This window comes from Kogia breviceps, chromosome 10, assembly GCF_026419965.1.
Source record: "Kogia breviceps isolate mKogBre1 chromosome 10, mKogBre1 haplotype 1, whole genome shotgun sequence".
Classification (NCBI taxonomy): domain Eukaryota; kingdom Metazoa; phylum Chordata; class Mammalia; order Artiodactyla; family Physeteridae; genus Kogia; species Kogia breviceps.
This window is the reverse complement of record NC_081319.1, coordinates 37,733,758-37,757,803: the sequence shown is the minus strand read 5'-3', so window position 1 is coordinate 37,757,803 and position 24,046 is coordinate 37,733,758. Positions and strand designations below refer to the sequence as shown.

The following is a 24,046-nucleotide window of genomic DNA, read 5'->3' as shown; positions in this document are numbered from 1 at the left end:
GTTATATTTTCCCTTTAGTAAAAGGTGGAATTTAGGTACCCACTTGATGTTACCAAGTTATGTGGCAAGGAACAGCAGACTCAGGCCCTAAAAGATGATTTCCAGCCAGTGCAGTACAAGGATCCTCTGTCACTCTTCATTAAAAGAGAAGAACTGGAGTGCTGGTTTTCTACTGTCATTATGTCAGTTTTTCCCTCAGTCAGTCATGGTCAAGTCCCTGGCAAATAAAAAAGCATTATTTGCATGTCACTTGGTAGAAGGCAAATCACTCTTTTACAAACCTTGCTTCTGTGTGTTGACAACAGCCTTAGGAGGCAGGCAGACCAGGAGTGATCGTCCATATTTTACAGAAGGAAAAAGGTAAAGTTAGTCAGAATCATCTCCCAAACCTAGAAAGAAATGGAGGGTAATGTTGAAATGGTGGTAGAAACAATGATTTGTGTGTCATTTTAAAAATCCACCTCAAGGACTAAGGCATGTTTATTATTTGTATGAATAATGCTGAGGTCAGCAGAGCTGTCAGCTGTTCACACCACCCTGTGTGGACAAGGAGCTGCTCCTGATTGTATTGTCTGCAGCTTCCTGGGGGGCCTGGGACTGGATTTTCACAGCAATATTTGGGAACTGGGGTCAAGTTAAATCTGGTCTACCTTGTTTATATCCAAGGACAGTCAGCCATGGGCAACCTAAAATGCCAGTGCAACATTAGGCCAAAGATTAGAAAACAAGCTCCACTTTATTATTATTTAATTAATTATTTAATTTTTAAAATTTAACTTTATTATTTAATTATTTTTCCGATCTGGAAAGTGCCATATACGGTTGACTTCTCCTATGAATTCATTGTTTCCTTTCTTAATGAGGATGAAGAGCCTACCTTAGTGATTCAGATGCACCACTCAGTTTCCCTCAAGTTTATTAAGCAATGAGTGTGGTTACCTCTGCCCCAAGGAAAACAAAGAGCATTGTGACTGCTCTTTCCTTATACCATCTAGACAGTTGTTTCCAAAAGTACTAAATTTAAGTCATCTTATAGATTTGGCCTGATTGGAAAATGAGACCTGCACAAAGGAGAAAATGAAATGTCCTAGTGACACGGAAATCCAAGGGATCCCTCCAGGAAGATGGCACCTTACTTTGCTTCTCTCTTCCAGGACTGCATCAGCTTGGGTTCAGGAGAGCCGAATAGGAGTTCCTACCACTCCTTCGTCCTTTACCACAGTAATAGTCCTCGCTGGGGAGAAATTATCAAATTGCCCATCCCCATTGACCGGTTCCGGGGCTCCCACCTGCGCTTCGAGTTCAGACACTGTTCCAGTGAGTGAGACTTCTCTCCACATTGCTTTGAGGATATGAATATAACTCTTTCCTCTCTGGAACAGAAGTAAGAGAGTTCTTACTATTGGGAAGAAAGTTAGGAGTTGTGTACTCAGAGATGGGATATCATCAGAGGCTGTCCTTTGGACAGTGATTCAGAAACATGGGATCTGGTATTGGCCTGTTGTAGTGTCTGATCTGGATGCTGGATAATTGCCAGTGTCATTCCTCTTTGGGGGTTTCCTTTGTATGTATTAAACTCCTTCTTAAAGAGCCCCTGGTTTATCAAGACTAGCAATTTAGTTTCTATTTGAGTCTAGGTTGCCTATGTACCTTGGGATATGAATGGAAACTCAGTCTAGTACATTTCTCATCATTCTTGCCAGTCAGATTGCTACCTAATTAATGAACAAAGTAAGGGACAGAGAAGTAAAGAGCATGCGTGATAAGCCAAAAGGGAATTGCTGTTTAAAAGCAAAGTGTGTGGCAAAACAACTAATGCTTGGCTCTGATTGCAGCAAAGGACAAAGGGGAAAAGAAACTCTTTGGCTTTGCATTCTCACCCCTGATGCGGGACGACGGCACCACCCTCTCAGATGATATCCACGAGCTCTATGTGTACAAGGTACAGAGCTTGGCTGTCTCTCACCCTGCTGAGACCACTCACACATGGTTCTCAGTTAGGTGGTTTTCACTGAGCGGGCCAGAGGATCCAGGGTAATGCGCTGGTTGAGACAGCAGGACAGCTGTGGGCAGTCTTTTGTCTTCTAAGTGAGGTGAGCTTCCTCCCATAAGTGATGCCAGCAGGGCCCTTGTTTTCCACTTCCCACTCCACTAGTTATGGAAATCTATTACCAACCCCTCTATGCTGTTATGGCCTTGGCTTGTTCATTCGGAGACCTGCTATTTGAGATTGGGGTTCTGTCAGCTGTCACAGCATAGCTGGCACTCAAGGTTGCCTGCATACCAGGTAGAGGCCGCGAGCCCCACCATATTCTCTTTAAAAGGCATGTGAGCCGTTCTGGGGAAAGAAATGGAAAGCACTTTTAAAGTGCTTAGAAAGCACTCTTCTAAGAGGACCTAAGGTCCAAGGTCCAGCCTCAGGAATATGAGAGTAAACATCAACTCAGAAGTTCCCTGAGACCTGATTTTTTACAGGTGGCTTGGTTCAAGAAACATTCTGTATTCTCTACTTTTGCCTATAGTGTGATGAGAATAGCACGTTTAACAACCATGCTCTGTACCTGGGCCTGCCCTGCTGCAAAGAGGACTATAACGGCTGCCCTAACATCCCCTCCAGCCTCATCTTCCAACGCAGCACAAAAGAGTCTTTCTTCATTTCCACACAGCTCTCCTCCACCAAACTCACCCAGAATGGTAGGTGATGGTGCCTGCAGCGTGGTGCCCTCCACTGTTCTCACTTGCGGGTCCATGTTGCTGATACATGTTAAAAGAGACAAATTATTGCTTTTTCATGCCACAATGAGGGAATTCTTTTCATATGAAATTGAAGGAATCATTTGGCAATAGCAGCCTGTGAGATTTTCCATGGTTTTAGCAGCTCCTAAGTGACATTCAGACTTTACAGATGTGTCTTTAGCCTTTATCTCAGCACTCCAGAGGCTGTTATACTGCTCGTAGCTATTTCTGTCCTTCTAGGTCTCACCTGTCCTTGGCGAGACAGTCTGGGCTTTGCTTGTCCATGACATAGCCAGGGTTCACCATCTTTTGGGCTTGCTTCCTAGTGGACCTCCTTGCTCTGCTGAAATGGAAGGCCTTTCCAGACCGGATCATGGACATCCTAGGGCGGCTGCGGCATGTCAGTGGGGAGGAAATTGTTAAGGTACGGCTTCACACAATTCACACATGCTACCTGAGCAAGAATCTGGGCAGAAGGCCTCACTTCCCCTTGATTTCTGCCAGTAAGCCTCTAAGACCATTTCTCGAGGTATATAATTAGGTGAGTAGAAATAAGTATTTTTCTTTCTTAACTTCTTTTTTTAAAGTAGGTATCACATCAGGTTTATTACCTTTTAGAAACTACCTTTAAGTTTTAAGCCCTATTTTCTGTCTTGTTTTTCTTCCTAGAAAGCAAACTGGTAATTAAAAGGCAGTGATAGAAACACCCTCTCAGAAACAATCCCAGTGTGTGCTGCTGCCCATACGCCTTTAGGTCTCCTCTCCCCTCCTCTCTCTTCCCTTACTTTGTAAACCTTTACCACAAATCCAGCCTGATGTCTTCTTGGCTCTACTCTCTTGATTATCTACAGGAACTCTGAATACTCTCCATTAACTGTAACTGTTGATTTTGCCCAGTCTCTCACTAGAGTCCATAATAAGGGGACCCTTCCTTACTCCCTTCCTCAATTGCTTTTTCAAGTACTTTTGTGACATTTCCTATCTAATGGCCTGAGCAGGCTGACAGCAACACTACCAGACCCCAGTTGTTTTCCATAGGGCTTCTCTGCAGTGTGTACAAGCCAGGTGTTTGCCCACCTGACTTTAGCTCAAGAAAACTCCCAGGCACTTCCTGATGGTGAAAGCCCAGTAGGTGGATTCTGCACAATGGACTGAACTCAACTGAGGAAAATGGAAGTGCTTTTGGTGAACAGCAAGGGCAGTGGAATGTAAGATAGAGATTAAATCTCAAGAAGGCAACTTGTCTATCAGTGAGCATTCTTGGCTCTATCATTGCAAGTGTCAAATCTATTAGCATTGCACTGTCTGTACTTTCATTTTACAGCTCCATTACTCAATAATACACAACATGTTGTCTCCAAACGAGGAATAATTTTAAAGTCTGTGTATGGCTTTGTACTTTTATGAAGTCTTGTATGAATTTTGTGTTAATCAATTGATCAGAGTGTCATAAATTTTTAAAATAACTCTTTATACAAACAAGCTAATACTAGTTTTTGAAACTTAAGATAAATGCCCTTATACTCAGGGCATTATTTTCCTTCTAAACATATGAAAAATTTAACCAGTAAAACAGACCAGGTATTAAGAAAAGTCTGTGATCTTTTTAAGGCTGAGTTGTTACATTCCCGACAAAAGAACATCCTACCAGCATTTCTCGTTTTAGCATCAGTATTTGTCTCAAGCCAGCCAGAGAGAATTAAAGAGATTATGCTAGCATTGTAATTAATTTTTACTTTTTATTGTAAGATTTCAAACATACCAAAAAAAGTTGACAGAATAGAATAAATAACCCTACATGTACCTATCCTATCAGTTACCCCTGGTCAGTCCTGCCCATAAACTCCTCATCCATGCCTTCTACCTTATATTGTTTTGAAATAAGTTGTAAGCATTATATCATTAAATTGCATTTTGACCAGCAGAATATTAGATTTGATTTTTAAAGACTGGGAGCATCTGTGAGTATTTATTATTCTCTCTCTTGGTTTTTGCATCTTAGAAAGAAAAAGGCACATGCTCAAAAAAAAATGGTGACTCCAGATATTTTACCCTCTTTGACAGCCCTCATCAGCTGCATTCTCCCTTCTCCTGGGATACTAATTTCTAGACCAAAGAATAGTTTCTATAGTTAAGGCCTAGCTTGCCACAGCCTCATCCAAATGTCCTCTATAGAGTTAGGCCATAGAGGAGAACAAGGGACTATCAAATTTGGGGGGACCCAGGAAAGTAAGCCCTTTTTCTCAAAATGGATTTGGCATCAGAATCACTTAGATTGGGACTCTGGTGGCGCAGTGATTAAGAATCCACCTGCCAATGCAGAGGACACAGGTTTGAGCCCTGGTCCAGGAAGATCCCACATGCCATGGAGCAACTAAGCCCGTGAGCCACAACTACTGAGCCTGAGCTCTAGAGCCCGTGAGCCACAACTACTGAAGCCCACACACCTAGAGCCTGTGCTCCACAACAGGAGAAGCCACTGCAATGAGAAGCCCGTGCACCGCAACAAGGAGTAGCCCCCACTCACTGCAACTAGAGAAAGCCCGCACAAAGCAACGAAGACCCAATGCAGCCAATAAATAAATAAATAAATTTATTTTTTTTAAAAAAAGAATCACTTAGATTGCCTTCATTTCAAAATTACTGTTCTACATGGATGTCCTACATTTTTTAGGTAATTGCTCTTTCCTTATAAGTTTAGCACTTACCCAATAGGAAGAGCCTCTTTAGGTCTCCCTTAGGGCCCTTTGGGCTGTAAGCAAACACCTACAAGTCCACCTAGTTATTTCTTGGCTAGGTGGAGGTGGGGTACTAGGTTATTTTTAAGTGGTGGTTTGAGATCTTAGGAGATCTTTGACTTTGTTTACTGGGAAATAAATTCATTGGTGTATGGAAGTTTGATCATGTGTCCAAGGTCCGAAGACCTGAGCCCTCTGATTTTTATGCTGTTGCAGTTTCTACAGGACATCTTAGATACGCTGTTTGTGATTTTGGATGATAATACAGAGAAATATGGCCTGTTGGTGTTTCAGTCTTTGGTAAGTCTCACCCTTCCTGATTTTTATTAATTATTCCCATCACATTTTTTAAAAAAATCTAAGAAAAGCAATTTATTAGAGTGAGTTAGCACAAGATGTAGATGTTTCCAATAGAAAAGGAACTGAGGAGTGTCACCCAAGGAAGACCAACAATCACCCTACCAGGCAGAGCCCTACAAGATCAAATCTGGACTTCAACTTTTTAGTTTTGATACTCAGTCTCACCACTGTTGCAGGGTTTCCTAGCCCCTGAAATAGTGACCTACACCAACAAAAGGCCCAGAGACTAATATAGAAAACAAGACAGCCTGCTTTTCCACTTACAAAAGTAGGATACAACCACCAGGAAAAGCAGAGACTCAACTTGTGCTGGTGGAGCATCACACTCTCTCCCTCTATGCAGTTGTTTGGGAACCAGAGTCTCAGAAGGTTGCTTAGTGTGAAAGGACGGTGATTTGGATGTTCAGTGCATTTTGTTGAATATATCCAGACCTACAGGAGGGCTGTATGTTCAAGGAGAACCAGATACTCTGAGTCTACCTGATAGATGAGGAGCAGAGGCAAGAGTTAGAATGGTACTTGCAAAGTTTGCTTCTCTGGCTTTTCTTCTTCCTTGTTTCCCTGGCCAGCCAACCCCATTTCCGAAGGGTACAGCCTTTCATAGGCTGGTTTGGCTTAGAGGACAATATTTTTCTCCCTCTCTTTTCCAAGGTTTTTGAGACAACTTAGTGTTTATGCCACCTACACAGGTATTGTTTTGCATTCCCTAGGTCCATATTGAACCACCTAGCATTCATGAAGAGAGAAGGTCAGAGTAACACTGGCATTGACAAATGAGTCCCAAGTTTGGAATGGGAGGCCAGGGATGTTAGGAATAGAACAAACATGACAGAAATACAGACACAGAATGGAAAGCCTACATTCACTGGGAACACTGGAGAAAACACTAGCAGTTTGCCATTCCTTGAAGAATCAAGAGTTGTTTCCTGCTGGGGATCGGTTTGAGGCCTCCAATGAATTCTGCTACCCTCCATCTCTCCCAGGTATTCATCATCAACCTGCTCCGAGACATCAAATATTTCCACTTCCGACCTGTAATGGACACATACATCCAGAAGCACTTTGCTGGAGCCCTGGCGTACAAGTAAGTTGCATTTGGCACCATCATTAGGACTTGTGTTTGTCTAGAAAGACGGGCTTTTAAAAAGCTCAGTGGCAACCAACATTTGTTCAGCAGACCTTTTTTTAAAAAACTTCATTTACTTATTTTTTAAACCTGGTAAAATACACATAGCATAAAACGTATCATGTTAACCAATTTTTTTTTAATAAGGGTAACCTCTTTTTTTTTTTAAAGAATCAACTTTATTTATTTATTTATTTTTGGTTGCATTGGGTCTTCATTGCTGCACGTGGGCTTTCTGTAGTTGTGGCGAGTGGAGGCTATTCTCCGTGGTGGTGTGCGGGCTTCTCATTGCAGTGGCTTCTCTTGTTGCGAAGCACAGGCTCTAGGCACATAGGCTCAGTAGTTGTGGCACTTGGGCTTAGTTGCTCTGCGGCATGTGGGATCTTCCCAGACCAGGGATCGAACCCGTGTCCCCTGCATCGGCAGGTGGATTCTTAACCACTGGGCCACCAGGGAAGTCCCTTAACCATTTTTAAGTGTACAGCTCAGTGGCATTAAGTATATCTACATTTTTGTACAACCATCACCACAATTCATCTCCAGAACTGTTTTCATCTTGCAAAACTGAAGCTCTGTACCCATTAACCAATAACTTCCCATTCCCCCCACCACCACCCAGCCCTCGCGTAATCACCATTTTACTTTTTGTCTATGGATTTGCTAATCTAGGACCTCATATATATTGAATCATACAGTATTTGTCTCCTTGTGACTGGCTAATTTCATTTACCGTAACGTCCTCAGTGTTCATCTATGTCATAGCATGTGTCAGAATTTCCTTCCTTTTATTCTAAATAATGTTCCACTGTATGTATATACCACATTTTGTTTATCCATTCATCTGTTGATGAATACTTGGCTATATTTATCCACCTTTCAGCTATTGTGAATAATGCTACTATGAACGTGGGCATACAAATATCTCTTAGGGACCCTGCTTTCAATTCTTTAGGTATATACCCAGAAATGGAATGGGTAGATCATATGATAATCCTATTTTTAATTTTTTGAGGAGCCACCATACTATTTTCCACAGCAGCTGCACCATTTTACATTCCCACCAATAATGCACAAGTGTTCCAATATCTCCACATTCTCGCCAATACTTGTTACTTTCTGGTTTTTCGTATTTTTTTTTAATAGTAGCCTTTCTAATGAGTATGAGATGGTATCTTGTGGTTTTGATTTGCATTTCTCTAGTGATTAGTGATGTTGAGCATCTCTTCATGTGCTTATTGACCATTTATATATCTTCTTTGGAGAAAAATCTATAAGTCCTTTGCCTATTTTTGAATCAGGTTGTTTGGTTGTTTGTTGCTGAGCTGTAATTCTGGATATTAACCCATTTTCTATTTTTTTTTTAACATCTTTATTGGAGTATAACTGTTTTACAATAGTGTGTTAGTTTCTCCTTTACAACAAAGTGAATCAGTTATACATATACATATGTTCCCATATCTCTTCCCTCTTGAGTCACCCTCTCTCCCACCCTCCCTATCCCACCCCTCTAGGTGGTCACAAAGCACAGAGGTGATCTCCCTGTGCTATGAGGCAGCTTCCCACTAGCTATCTAATTTACATTTGGTAGTGTATATATGTCCATGCCACTCTCTTACTTCGTCACAGCTTACCCTTCCCCCTCCCCATATCCTCAAGTCCATGCTCTAGTAAGACTGTGTTTAATTCCCGTCTTACCACTAATCTCTTCATGACATTTTTTTTTCTTAGAGTCCATATATATGTGTTAGCATACGGTATTTGTTTTTCTCCTTCTGAATTACTTCACTCTGTATGACAGACTCCAGGTCTATCCACCTCATTACAAATAACTCAGTTTCATTTCTTTTTATGGCTGAGTAATATTCCATTGTATATATGTGCCACATCTTCTTTATCCATTCATCTGTTGATGGACACTTAGGTTGCTTCCATGTCCTGGCTATCGTAAATAGAGCTGCAATGAACATTTTGGTACATGACTCTTTTTGAATTATGGTTTTCTCAGGGTATATGCCCAGTAGTGAGATTGCTGGGTCGTATGGTAGTTCTATTTTTAGTTTTTTTAAGGAACCTCCATACTGTTCTCCATAGTGGCTGTATCAATTTACATTCCCACCAGCAGTGCAAGAGGGTTCCTTTTTCTCCACACCTTCTCCAGCATTTATTGTTTCTATAGTTTTTGATGATGGCCAATCTGACCGTTAACCCATTTTCAGGAATATGATTTGCAAATATTTTCTCCCATTGCCTTTTTAATCTGTTGATTGTGTCTTTTGATGCACAGAAGTCTTCAATTTTGATATAGTTTAATTTATCTAATTTTTCTTTCATTGCCTATGTTTTGATGTCTTATCCAAGAAATGATTGCTTAATCCAATGTCATGAAACTTTTCTCCTATGTTTTTGTATAAGAGTTTTATAGTTTTAGCTCTTACATTTAAGTATTTGATTAATTTTGAATTAATTTTTCTTTATTGTGCAACGTAAGAGTCCAATTTTATTCTTTTTTTTTTTTTTTTTTTTTTGCGGTACGTGGGCCTCTCACTGTTGTGGCCTCTCCCGTTGCAGAGCACAGGCTCCGGACGCGCAGGCTCAGTGGCCACGGCTCACGGGCCTAGCCGCTCCACAGCATGTGGGATCTTTCCCAGACCGGGGCACGAACCCATGTCCCCTGCATCAGCAGGCTGACTCTCAACCACTGCGCCACCAGGGAAAGCCCCAATTTTATTCTTTTGTGTGTGGATATTTAGTGTTCCCAATACAATTAATAGAAAAAGAATATCCTTTTCCCATTTAATGATGAAAATCATTTGACTGTATACATGAGGGTTTATTTCTGGGCTGTTTTATTTTATTGATGTATGTATCTGTCTTTATGCCAGTACCACCCTGTTTTGACTAGTCTTTATAATCAAAGTTAAAGTTACTCTTTGTAGCTTTGTAGGACGTTTGAAATCAGGAAGTGTGCGTCCTCTAACTTTGTTCTTTTTCAAGATTGTTTTGGCTATTTGGGGTCCCTAGAGATTCCATGTGAACTTTAGGATGGATTTTTCTATTTCTGCAAAAAACTTCATTGGGATTTTGATAGAGATTGCATTATATTTGTAGATCACTTTGGATAATGTTGACATCTTAACCAAATTAAGTCTCCCAATCCATGAACGTGGATGTCTTTCTGTTTATTATTAACTTCTTTAATTTCTTTCTTTTTTTTTTCAGCAACATTTTGTTTTCAAAGTATAAGTCTTTCACCCCCTTGGTTAACTTTATTCCTAAGTATTTTATTCTTTTTTCATGCTACTGTAAATGGATTGTTTTCTTAATTTTCTTCTTTGATTGTTCATTGTTAGTATATAGAAAAGCAAATGATTTATATATGTTGATTTTGTTGCAGTGTTGTTGAATTCATTTATTAGTTCTAACAGGGTTTTTTGTGGATTCTTTAGATTTTTCTACATACAAGATCATGTTAGCTACAAACAAAGATAATTTTACTTCTTCCTTTCCAATTTGGATGCCTTTTATTGCTTTTTCTTGCCCAATTGCTCTTTCACTACTAATATGTTGAATAGAAGTGGCAAAAGCAGGCGTCTTTCCCTTGTTTCTGATCTTAGAGGAACACATTTCAGTCTTTTACCATTGAGTATGATGTTAGATGTTAACTTTCCTCCAATGTTTTAAACTAGAGTTTATTACATAGTTGTCATACTTTTCCTTCTAAGAAATGATGGCAGAGCTGCTAAAAATATGTCTTGCTTTTTCAGTGAGAAACATGTGAATAGCTAAATATAGTACTGACAAATAAATATCAAAGAAAAGAAAAAGATAGTCAATAAAAGAGATAATATGAATAATAAACATGGGAAACCCAGCTTATCTAAAACCATTAAAGCAATTTTTAAAGTCACCATATTATTCTGTGGAATGAGCATGAGTTTTTAAAAAATATTTATTTATTTATTTATTTGGTTGCACCAGGTCTTAGTTGCAGCAGGTGGGCTCCTTAGTTGCGGCACGTAGACTCTTTAGTTGTGGCATACACATGGGATCTAGTTCCCTGACCAGGGATCGAACCCAGGCCCTGCATTGGGAGCGCAGAGTCTTATCCACTGTGCCACCAGGGTAGTCCCAGCATAAGTTTACATAACAAAACTGAAGGGTTCTGAGGCTGTGGAATCACTGGAACTCTGACACTTTGATGTCACTTTGGAGAGCAGGCACTGTGCTATATATTCTTACATGTGTCATCTCATTAGAATTCACAGTTTGTGATGTACTGTTGTTTCCTCTATATTTTAAATGAAAAGAATGAGGACAGAGGACCCAAATAACTTGCCCAAGGATGCAAAGCTAGAAACTGATAGGCCTAAGATGCGAACTGTTATCTGATGAGGGCCTGCACTCTTGCCCTGTGTACTCTTTTGCCATGTAAACGTGAAGGCCTTCTGACCCTGTAATCCCATTCCACTCAGATGACTTGGTCCTAAGGAAATAAGATCACTGGGATGGCAAGGAGGGGCACATCGGACTACATACCTTTATTCAGAGTCTGTTGTATATTCCGGAGACTTAGCAGTTTTAAACAAAACAAAACAAAACACACATCCAGTCCCAGACTTTGGGAAAACTTTCTTGTAATCAGAAAAAATGTGTATCAGGGAAAGTGGGAAAGAACGATTATAAGTGCTGATTGAAACGTGGCAACTCTTTTTGGACACAGAGTGTTGTCTGGTCTTGGATGATCTAAAGATTCCACAGCTGTATTGGATCCATCATTCCATTCTAACTCACTAGCAGTATATTATTTCCTATATGGCTAATTCAGGACTACAAATATTTTAGGCTGCATTGCTTTTGGATTAAAGTGGGGTTTCTGAAACTGTTCTTTTTCCTAGGGAGCTAATCCGCTGTTTGAAGTGGTACATGGACTGCTCAGCAGAACTGATTCGGCAGGACCACATTCAGGAAGCCATGAGGGTAATGTACTGAGCTTGCTGTACAAAAAGGGCCCACCCCTGCAGAACTTTGCCAGTAGCCTCAATGGAGTAGTGTGCAGGACAAGTGTAGACAGCCACTACACTGCTCTGCTTTCAGGAATGACTGCCTTGATCCATATAACTGCCCTTTCCTCACTTTGATTTTGCCCTAAAAGGTCTTTATTCCTCATAATTTTATCTTAAAACAGGAGGGAGGGATGATGTGCATGTGGCTCTGAGCCATCCCCCCTGCCTGGGTTTTTACCAACAATGTCAGTCTTTGCTTCCACTGACTAAAATATCATATCTCCTTCTAAGCCAGTGTTGGTGGCAACATTGATTAGAAATAAGATCTTCCAATACTTTTCCCTTCTTCAGTAGTTACTAAACATTGTTTTTTATAACTGTTTTAAGTAAAAAGAGCTGAGTGAATGCACTGTATGCAGATATGTTGAGAAGATAATCTAAAAACCGTGACCAGGCAGCCCTTTGCATTGCTGGACAGCTCCACTTTACAGGGAACTGTCCTCATTGTTAGTTAACTATACTTTCCGGTAACTTCTTTTCATGGCTACTGCTTCTACTGTAGAGAACAGCCTATGAGAATGTTGATCCCTCTTTTGCTCAACAGTTCTCCGTGTAGCTATTTGAAGAAAACTGTCGTATCCTCTGAGAACTCATTTAAAGCAAGTTCACACTTGCTTGCTTGCTTTTTTGTCCCTGTCTTTTCTTGTTCTTGAGTTACTCTCTTTTTTTAGTTGCTTTTTAACCATGCCTTTCCCATCCTTTCTAGTTAGTAATAAAAGAAGAATGGCAGCAAAGTAGTTCTGCTTTCTCTCTGTCCTCTTTTAATATCCCATCATCTGCTCTAAGTATTTCTGGGCCTATGATTTTGTTATTCTTGTCCACGTGGTAACAGGTAAAACAGATGTTCCCCCAAACATCATCAGATTAGAGGCAAAATCAAATCATAAATCCATATTTTCCCTGCCTCTTCTCTGCACAATCTGTAAAAATCTAAGGCCACAAGTCTCACTTCTGTCTTTCTTCACGCAATACATGTCAGCTGAGCAATCAGCATGTCATGGGTGCTAAGATGCAAAGAGTAAGACTGACCTCTCCCCTTGAAGAACACATCCCCTGTATCCTAAGGGGAATCAGGCTCAAACACAAGTGTAGAGCAGGATTCTGAGTGTAATGTGAAGGCAAGCACTGGGTTCTGTTCTTCTCTGAACCCCAGCGGCTGTGAAGTGCCCTGCATAGTATTTGAGGGGATACAAGTTGAGTTAAATGCAAAAGATTCTATGTGAGTTCATAAATTAATTGCTTAAGGTTACTGGAGATGCTCAGAAGTTTTCCCCTGAGTCATTCATTCAACCATTCATTCAGTCAGTATTGCTTGATACCTGCCATATGTCAGACACTGTGTTAACCACTGGGGGTTCAGCAGGAGCCCAAGTAGAAAGGCTAGGCCTTCATAGCACTTCCATTCAAGTGGGGAAAAGAAAGATAATAAACATGTCAAACAGATAAATACACAAAGTAAGTGAGAAAAGAAAATTGATGATGCTATGAGGGAAATAAACAGGATCTTGGGGTGGAATGACTGGAGAGGAGGGTTTACTTCAGATCAAGAGTTTAGGGAAAGCTTCTCTGATGAGGTGACCTGAGCTGAAATCAGTGTTAAGAACTGGGGGACACACATTTCAGACTGAGGAAACAGCATGTTTAAAAGCCTGGATGAGAAAGAGCTAGAGTTTTCAAGCAACCATAAAGTGGCTGATGTGACCAAAGCAGAAGCTTTCAAATGTTAGGTTGGATGTGAGAGGTGGCAGAAAGGAAGACCTGAGGCTGGTTCCAGGGGTCTGGCTAGATGAGCTGGGTAGATGGCAGGGTCACCTATGGAGGTACAAAATTCCTGGAGAATATCAGGTTTGGGTGGGGAAAAGGAAGAGTTCCATTGTGGGGGAGCACTTTTCTGGGGGTACTTTCATACTTGTTCTTACCATTTCAAATGTATTTGAGTGGCATCTGATACTAATGCATCTAGCCCAATGGTTTTATTAGGCCATTTCCACTTCTTCATCAAATTTCAGTTTACAAGTCCTCTTGACCAAATGTGTAAGTCTCTATCTGATCCTAATTTCATCCTTATTCACAGAATGCATATGCTTCTGACCTGGCATTTCTTATTCCGGTATCATAATCTGTGGACCAGGAAACCTCTTCTTCTTTATTGCTCTTGATTCAGTACATCTTGCTACTTATACATCATCTCTTCCTTTCCCTTTCAGAGTCATGACCTTCCAAAGTTATGCCACTAAAGAAGATGAGAAAATAAAGAGTCTTTTATTTTCTTACTTGGTTACATTATTCCTGTGTGAATGACTTACGAGGGGGTATCCTTGGTGGGTCTGAGGATGGCTTTTGGCAGGGCGTTCCAAAAAGGCAGCATACTTTTCACTGCTGAGTTGCATCAGGTTCTTACCAGCGAGCCAGGAAAGAGAAAGCACAATGATCTCCTTAGTGACAGAAAGGTTGTAATAACTTTTAGGATCTCTTTTCCTTTCAGGTTTATTAACTTAAGTAGAAAAAGACAGAGCGGCTGCTTCAGCCATAGTTAAGTGTTCCATTGTCTCCACACAGAGTTGGGAACACCTGTAAACTTCAAACAACTTCCATAGGATCCACCCTCACCTTTTATCCCACTGTTCTTCTCTCCTCTCTTTACCCAGTTGCATCTGTCACAGGTGGCCAGCTTCACCTAGTCCTGGCCATCAGCTGGTGCTGATGGTAAAAATCAAGAGGAGTAGGGAAAGGGCAAGTCAGGTAATGCTGGATGACTGGGAGTGAGCTTGTTTTCCTTACCCTCATCCAGGTTTTCACAGACTGTCTTTGACAACAGCCTTGTACTCCTCTGCAAAGTGTTTTATATTTTAGGACTTAATGGAGGAACTGATCTCTCATACCCAGGAAGTGCAAGTGACTTTGCTGTCTGGTTCTGCCTCTCACTCTGAAACTAGTGGATGTTTTAAGCCACTCAGTACATCTCTTGTGGTAGTTGTTTCAAACTGAAAAAAAAAAAAAAAGAAAACACTTTCCTTTTTAAATTTAGCAGAGACTTTCCAGGTTCTTTACAGACCAGGCATTAAATTTCCAGGTTATTTGTAGACCAGGCATTACAAGGCTACTGAAACAGAGACTGTAGCATTTATAGAGATGAGGCCAAACACTGTAACTTATTCTACAAAATCCTCTGGTGCAGGCCTTGGAACACACATTTTTCTGAACTAGCCATTTTCCAGTGCCAACTGAGTTCAGTGTGGGACACATAAACACACACACACACCCAAAAAAGTTTTGCTTTGCCAAACCTGACAGATGAATAGATCATGAAAGTAGCTTGGGAATTGTTTCCTGTTTTATGGTTCAAGTAACTGGGCTCCATATTTCATCCTTGGATAAGTTTCTCCTCAGTTTTCAATGTCTCTGCCTTTCCAGTGTCTGGGAAATCATTAGCCTTTCTTTGATTAGAAAGTATAGTCTTGGATCATGAATTCTCTTAAAAGAGAATTATTCAGCTCATAAGCATGGGCCAAGCTGCAAGGCCTACTCAGAATCAGATTCTGCTCCCAAAACATGTTATGGGAGCTTTGTCTTCTGTATTGTTCATGAACTATTGATGGCAGGTGTCCAGGTCTGGAAGAAGATGGAAAATGGGTGGGTTAGGTCCACCAGCTCCTGTGCAACTAGGGGCAAGTTCTTCAGACTTGACCCCTGGTGAGAAGGCTGGCACAGTGTCAGGGGCCAGCTGTTTCTTGAAGATGCAGAAGACTCTTTAAAGGACTCTTCCTTCTTGGAATAAATTTAAGAGAGGTTCTTATATCATTGCCTTTGTAGCCTTTTATTTCCAGACCTGAGAAAAATGAGAGAAATTTAATTTTCTTTTGATCCTATATGGTCTTGAATTCAACTGCTTCCATAATAGTCTGTGGTTATACACTTCGATAACCACATGAAGTAATTTGATGATTCTCTCAGTACATAGACAGTTGCTGCTCAGTGACCATTGGAGTTTTGAGAAAAGGTTTAAAAAATTAAAGTGCTTCACTACTAAATATAAAGTAGATTAATAATAACCTGCTATATAGCACATGGAATTCTACTGAATACTCTGTAATGACCTATACAGGAAAAGAATCTAAAACAGAGTGGATATATGTATATGTATATGTATAAATGATTCACTTTGCTGTACAGCAGAAACTAACACATTGTAAATCAACTACAATAAAAATTTTTTTAAAATTAAACTGCTTGGGCTTCCCTGGTGGCGCAGTGGTTGAGAGTCCGCCTGCCAATGCAGGGGACATGGGTTCGTGCCCCGGTCCGGGAGGATCCCACGTGCCGCGGAGCGGCTGAGCCTGTGAGCCATGGCCTCTGAGCCTGCACGTCCGGAGCCTGTGCTCTGCAACGGGAGAGGCCACAACAGTGGGAGGCCCGCGTACCGAAGGGGAAAAAAAAAAAATTAAACTGCTTGTCTCCATAGTTGGAATTGTCCACCACCCAATTTTGGTGTATAATTTTCTGGTACTCCACCATTCATTCCCTCATATGTTAGTTTCTGGACATCTTTAACACCTCTCTATCCCTTTTTCTCCTACACCTCCAGGCCTTGGAGTACCTTTTCAAGTTTATTGTGCAGTCAAGGATCCTCTACTCACGTGCCACCTGTGGGATGGAAGAGGAGCAATTCCGGTCCAGCATCCAAGAACTTTTCCAGTCCATCCGGTTTGTGCTCAGTTTGGACAGCAGAAACTCAGAAACACTCCTTTTCACTCAGGTCTGTGAGCTACAGGAAAGTTTTGCTGCTGGATTCTTGTCTGTCTTAGCAGGTGGTTTCTTTGTCCTCTGGCTTCCAGAGTCAAAGAAGCCCTGCCAAGCTCCTATGTTTTGGGTAAGGGATGAGTTATAAGGAAATACCTAATAGAATAAAATGCTGCTTTTACTTCAAAGCCAGCTATGCCCCAGCTTCCAAATATAAGACAGCCCAGTGGCTTTATGATGGAGAAGAAGCACAACTTTGCCCTCTTTAGACCAAATTTATTTAGCTACCATGCTATTAGTTGTTTAATATGAACATCTTATTTATAGAGGATATTCAAAATGTATAGAGAATTTTATTTCCTAGCCACTGTATTAATTTTTAAAAACCTCAGGTTAGTATTGGTCCATCCTAGCAGTTAAGAATGAAATAGGTTGAAAAACAGCAGAAATAACTAGAAAACTTTGGCTAAGAATTAGGATTAGATTCTATTAGAAATACCAGTGTGGGAAGGAAGTTGCTTCCTTATATTAAAAATGTCTGGCCAGCTAATCAGTTACCTTTTACATGAAACCTTACCCTAGAAGGGATCACGAATATTGTTCATTACCCCAGTCACAAAGGGGTTATTTTTGCTTATAAATAAATGTCAGAATTTTATCTAATGGATTTCATTTCTTTGATTATTTTGAAGCCAATTATTACATCAAAACCTATGAGCAAAGACCAGACAGCCTTTCTCATGTCCATTCATTTAGTCACTGCCAAGTCTGTCAATGCAAACGTATGTTTAAATATCTCATTTAAGATTAGAATAGTCTGCTTTTTTTTGTTTTCCACTTGCTTCTATGTTGCCCCTTGATGCCAGTTGCCCATAAGCCCCTTGGCCCAGAGAACAGGTGAGCAACTGGGGGATAGCCTCTATAAAAGAGTGGAATACATCAAGGTCACCAGGTATCTCTATAAGAAAGGCTCCTTCCATGGTTTCCCCTCCTGAACACTCCAAGCCAGTCATCTTTCTCCTTCCTTCCTCTCCCCCAGCCTATCTGTTCCTGCCAACCAGGGCCCAGGACACCTACTCCTCCCTCAGCCTGTGGAGATATGGGGAGCTAGCAGAGCAAGCTAGATACACTTTCTGAGAACTCAGCAATGCCCTGTACTCAATGGCATGTTCCTATCACATCAGGATAAATAGCTTAGATGTAGTCTTATCTTAGACCTGAGTCAGAATCAGACCTGCTTCTTTGGTGCCAGGCTCATGTTTCACAGTTTCAGAACTTTCAGCAAGTATGCTATTCAGTCAGACTTTATATCTTTGATTCTGACCACTAGGAGATGTTATGGTGCAAGTGTCCTTCTGTTCCAATGCCATAAGTATAGGAAATTTCACCATTTAAGAGAGCAAATCAGCTACTGTTTGTTGTTGATTATGAAATACCTGCTTTTCTGGGAATTCCCTAGCAGTCCAGTGGTTAAGACTTGGCACTTTCACTGCCATGGCCCCAGGTTCAATCCCTGGTTGGGGAACTAAGATCCTGCAAGCCACACGGTGCAGCCAAAAGGAAAGGAAAAAAAAAAAGAAATACCTGCTTTTCCCCATTTGTCTTTTGAATCTAGTTGCTTATGATGATAGTTTTTGTGCTGGTTCTAATTACTGCAAAATGATCTCCTTGATATCCCAGGGAGTTTTAAATCTACAGATAGAATTCATAAAAGTTCAGTCCTTGGTCCTGGCCTGAACATAGACTGCAGTATGACAGAACCATTTCCCCAGGTCATAAATTTTCACTCGCTCTAGGCCAGTGTCTTACTGCCTGTTGAAGCAATCAGGAAAAACAGCTCCCCACCCTGCCCCCCAAACTGTCACTTAGGAAGAGCACACTCTCACCTCGTCTCAAGGTGACACTCCATTTCCCTTTGTAAATCTTGGCTTAATAGTGTAAGAGGACTGAGAAGAAGATCCTCCTTCATGCTACTTCCATTTAGACAAGAGAAATGAACAAGAGCCAGCATTTATTGAATGCCTATTGTGTGCCAGGCAATCTACTGGAAATTAATTTTATGCACCTAAACTTTTTCCTCATACCAATACAAGGAGATAAGTAATAGCATCATCCCCATTTTATAGATGAGAAAAGTGAGGATTAGGTAGTAACTCACCCAAGGTTATGTGGCAGATAAGTGGTAACGCTGGGATTTAAACTCATGTCTGTCCAATTCTAAAACCCATTCTCTTTCTCCTAAACTATTCTGCCTCCCAAAGGCTCAGATTCTCAAGAGAATCTTGAGAATCAGTTCTCAAGAAGTTACCGTATGGGTCTGCCAGAGCTAAGATCCTAGGAGAGAATTCTCCAAACACACACGTACTCCACTTGTCCAGGCCATCTAGGTCTCTGAACTCTATGCCAACATTATCAGCAGCCCTCAAGAGTTCATGGCTGACTAAATCCACACATTCTCCATCCTTTTGGATTTACACTTGAAACTGCCAGGCATCACACGTGAAGGAAATAATTTACAAAGTCTTTAGATTTCATGGTTTCAAATAAATGACACTATTCTGGGGAAATGGTCCAGTTTTCAGAGCTGGATTGCTGGCTGCAGGACTGTGAATGGAGTTCACCTAGTGGTACTTGATGGTGCTCAGTTATCTTTGCCTACGTTCTTTGAGAGCTTCCTGGCTTGAATTTGGGACTGAAACTGGAAAGTCAAGAGCTTGATCACAGAGACAGACAAAAAATTTAAATCCATTTTACGAGCAAAAACAGCTATGGATGTTAAGCCCTAGAGTTAATTTCTGTATATATTCCCTTCTCTTGCCAGCAAATGCCTTGGCAAATTCTGAAAGCTTCAAGCGGCCTGGGCCCCAGTAAATTCTCTTGTTTTGGTTTCCTTTTTGTTTCTTCCTGATCCATGCCCTAAGAGTGCTGCAGGGATGGATGGAGTCCAAGGCCAGGGAGGAGCCTGTTCGACGCAGGGGTGCTGCAATGACTTCTCAACCTCTCACCACCATGTATCATTGTCTAAGCATGCAAGATAGATGCATAGCTAACTCTGAGCTAACCAGAGTTTCACTTGCTTCTGCAGGCTGCACTTCTCAACTCCTTCCCAACGATCTTTGATGAGCTGCTGCAAATGTTCACTGTGCAGGAGGTAGCAGAGTTTGTGAGAGGCACTCTGGGGAGCATGCCCAGCACTGTGCACATTGGGCAGTCAATGGATGTGGTCAAGCTGCAGTCCATTGCCAGAACTGTGGATAGCCGCCTGTTTTCTTTCTCAGGTAAATCAAGTTGGGATGAGAGTCACACTCACCTTTCTTCCTTATCAGGGTGTTGGCCAAGTGGGAAGCCAAGGGTCAGTTTCATCAGCCATCATGCAAGACGCCAGTGGCCCTTCAAATGCAGGTTTTTGGTAAACTCTGTTAGATAATGCAGTCAGAACCTAGGCCTACTGCCTTCTCACAGTTTATTCCTATGGACTCACATGGGGTGGCCTGCCTCCAGGCCCACAAGTCTAGCCAGCTGCCAAGAATGAGGCCTGCCATAGCCCCAGCAGGATGAAAAAGCAGAAGGAAAGGAGGGGGAACAAGAGAGAAAGGTCTAGCCCAAGGGGATAGGATAAGTCAAGGAAATAAAAGAGACCCTGAAAGGGGGGCCCTGAGGACCCACTATACTTTCTTGGTTCCTTTCCTCACCAGTCAGATAGATTCCTTTTCCTCTCTCTGAAGGAGCTTCTAAAGATTAGACAAAGTGATGGAGAGGGAGCCCTCCACGCTCCGAAAGAGGTCAGGACAGCCTAACAAATACCGTCAGCAGGCCAGACTGTCTTTCAGAAGGAACCCCCGGTTTCATACCTGAAACCACATTGAATGTGATCAAATACTCAATAGTCAGATGTTAAGATCAATGTGAGCCTGATCCTTTAAGCAGAATATCACTATTGTGGAATATATTTCTAGGGCACAGGAATAAATCTGAAATGCTAGTAAAGCAATTATTATTAGAATTTTTATAATTAGAATTTTTGGTAGTAAAATTTTTTAAGTTTGACTTTTAAAGTGTAAGAACAATAATTTATCAGCCCAGAGCTACACACATTTGCAGTACTAAATAAATACTCTCTCTAACTTAACTCTACCTGTGTAAAGTATTGCTGATGGTAAAGCTGCCACCAAGAAATTCAGATTTTCTCCACCTTTAACTTTTTATGGTAAACACTTTTCTCTTCATCAGTTCCTGGATTGAAGATAAAAGCAATGGTTTGGACATACTTGGACATACATACACTGAAGCCACTGCATACACTCAAGCTTTGAGCACTGCTTAAAGCAGATGCTTTCTGAATATATGGGAAGGCGGACAGCAGACTGCCTTCATTGACAAAGCATTATTTCTAATGCTTTTGCATGTACTTGCTGCTTCCCATAATCACTTAAGAAAAATTGTTCTTATGTGGCTGGAACTATGTAATTAGATATTGAGATAATAAGCCACCACAAAATTTATACTTGCATCTCACTTTCATTGAATGCCTGAGTTGAAGCATCTTCCCTAAAGCAGGAAGACTTTTACCAGTGGTGTCATTAACAACACATATTCTCAGAGCATATCAGTTTGGTTTCTTCATCAGCAGGTTCCAATAACAAACTACTATTTTGTCTGCAGGCAGCTGTTGGTTGTTACAAATCTTGCTCTGTTGGTATTTTGGTCTACAAAGTACAGTATGAACTTCTCTTTTATCCAAGCATCCTTTTAAACATAAAATAGCTGTCATTCCATTTTATTTGAACATATTCTAAGTATTTGACATGGCAGTCCCCCAAACCTCTTCTATGTCATGTAGTTTGTCTTTTGCTGAAAAAGATTTTCATTCTGAATTTCATCTGGAATACTTAATTATGGTCAAATATGAATAATAAATCCCAAATGCCTTGGCTTGTTTGTGTTACTGGTAGTCTGACTGAATCATGCTGGCCAGGTATGGTGGTACTTTTATCACACAGTCATTGATCACATTGGAGTGCAAGATACCAGAAACATGTTCACACTTGTATTTCACCTTCTCACCACACCTGTGAAGTCATAGATGGGGGAAATTAAGCCCACAGGAGGAGTCAACCTGCCTAAAATCTTAGAGTGAATTAATAAAAGAGCTTGATTTAGGATTTAGCCTTCTTGAATTTGGAGTTCTAAATATAGTCACCCCCTGATGAAAATATTATTCAGGTAGCATTGAAGAGAAAAGAAAAGAAAAACATTTTAATGTATGCAGTAGGATTGACAATGAGGTTTAGCTGATTATCGCAGGTTTATGACAAGATAAAAGTCCTGCTTCTATTCCTTTCATTGCTGTGGATACATGTAGCATCCCACAAGCTTGAGGGGAAAAGGAGGCAGGCCTGATGGCTGATGCAAAGTGCATAACTTACGGGGGGTGGAAGTGCCAGGCCGCCATCCAGGGCGTTGTGAAGAGGAACCATTTATAATCCATACCAAGTCTGCAAGTTTAATCGGAGTAGTTCAGGGCTTCCCTGGTGATGCAGTGGTTAAGAATCTGCCCACCAATGCAGGGGACACGGGTTCGAGCCCTGGTCCGGGAAGATCCCACATGCCACAGAGCAACTAAGTCCATGCACCACAACTACTGAGCCTGCACTCTAGAGCCCGCCAGCCACAACTACTGAGCCCACGTGCCACAGCTACTGAAGTCTGTGTGCCTAGAGCCCATGCTCTGCAACGAGAGAAGCCACCGCAATGAGAAGCCCATGCACCACAATGAAGAGTAGCCCCTCCTTGTTGCAACTAGAGAAAGCCCATATGCAGCGACGAAGACCCAACACAGCCAAAAATAAATAAATTTATTTATTTTAAAAAATCAGTGTAGTTCATAGAACTGTGTTATTTAAATGGGGTTTTCACTGTAATCTGTGCTTTTAATTTGGAATCTAGTCAGTAAAGAGATTTCATTTGGAAGCAGTCTCCTAGCATTATCCTGAATAACATGCCCTAGATATTTAGGCCTGAAATGAGAAAGAAGGAAAGAGAGATAGAAGGATAATGCTGTGCAATGTCTTAAAATGTCCAGGAAGTGGGCTGTTAGGCCCACATAAGGGAAGGGGGTGATTTCCAGCTTGGCTCCAGTCTCAGCCCCACCTACTTTGAGACCAGCTGCATCCCACATTGCCACTTGCTTCCAAAGGTAGCTGGTTCTCCTCTGAAGGGCTTCTTCACCTTTGTGTTTTCTCTCTCAGAATCCCGCCGCATCCTGCTTCCTGTGGTTCTCCATCACATTCACCTTCACCTGAGGCAGCAGAAAGAGCTGCTAATCTGCTCAGGGATTCTTGGCAGCATCTTCTCCATCGTCAAGACCAGCTCTCTGGTAGTGGCCCTAGACCCACTCCACTCCCCACCCAAAGCTCTGTCCCTCTCTTGTGTTACTTTAGCCAGAGGCAGACCAACAAAGATCACTCTGTACACTTCCCAGTCAGAGAAGCTTTCATCAGTGATAGGGCTGCCCAAGTGAATGGAGGCCTCCCTGTGTGTGCCCAGCAGGCTTCTCAACACAACAGTCTTGCTATGTTAAAAAACTGTACTGCCGTAAATACACCCAGAAACATACTTATCTGTTGTACCAAAATGCCCAATCCTGTGCATGCTCTATTTCTGTCAAAAGGTATTACTTCTGTACTCCTGGGAGTGTTCTAAGGATACTCAGGCACAAGCACAAGGAGGCAGGCCCAGGCTGAGAGGCAGCTTGCTCATTCAGACTTTTCTGGCAGCTTCCTGGCAGCTTGATTCCACCCATATGGCATTCCTATACCATGCCAGATGAGAGCAGGGTGTACGAGAGATAAATGTTGTCCACAAGAGTTCTGAGCCTCATGGGATGGTAGAATTGTACTTTAGGGGTCAGGTTTCAACTAGTAGTGCTTTTGCCTATTTTCTTCTTTCTTTTTATTTTTTAGAAGAGATCTGTGGTAGGAGGGAAGGGAGGTAGGAAAGGAGGGAAAACATGTGTTAGGCATGAATAAGGGTAGGAATTTATTTTAATTATATTTATTTTATATATTTATGATAATGGAAGAAATGTATATTTCTTTTAGAAAATTTGGGAACTATAGGAAAATATAAAGAAATTTAAAACAAGAATGAGTTTTAATTATGCCATCTTATTAAGTTGAGATAAGGTTTTTGGAGAATAAAATTTCAAGTGCATTTAAAATGAATGCCAGTAGCCAAGTGATAGGAACATACGAGGTTAGGTTATCCAGGAAGATAGAGCAGGA

The 24,046-nt window shown here is 41.3% G+C and overlaps 1 protein-coding gene across 9 annotated transcripts in view; it reads left to right on the top strand.

The window, feature by feature from the left end:
• DOCK3 (dedicator of cytokinesis 3) overlaps positions 1 to 24,046 on the top strand; it is a 445,236-nt gene that overhangs the window by 357,878 nt on the left and 63,312 nt on the right. For all 9 annotated transcript variants that reach the window (XM_067044062.1, XM_067044064.1, XM_067044059.1 and 6 more), the window contains exons 16-25: positions 1,155 to 1,317; positions 1,836 to 1,942; positions 2,523 to 2,694; positions 3,063 to 3,160; positions 5,691 to 5,774; positions 6,818 to 6,918; positions 11,856 to 11,937; positions 16,609 to 16,779; positions 19,849 to 20,041; positions 23,012 to 23,139. In XM_067044062.1, the coding sequence (XP_066900163.1) occupies positions 1,155 to 1,317; positions 1,836 to 1,942; positions 2,523 to 2,694; positions 3,063 to 3,160; positions 5,691 to 5,774; positions 6,818 to 6,918; positions 11,856 to 11,937; positions 16,609 to 16,779; positions 19,849 to 20,041; positions 23,012 to 23,139 (1,299 nt within the window). The remainder of the gene's footprint in view (positions 1 to 1,154; positions 1,318 to 1,835; positions 1,943 to 2,522; positions 2,695 to 3,062; positions 3,161 to 5,690; positions 5,775 to 6,817; positions 6,919 to 11,855; positions 11,938 to 16,608; positions 16,780 to 19,848; positions 20,042 to 23,011; positions 23,140 to 24,046) is intronic.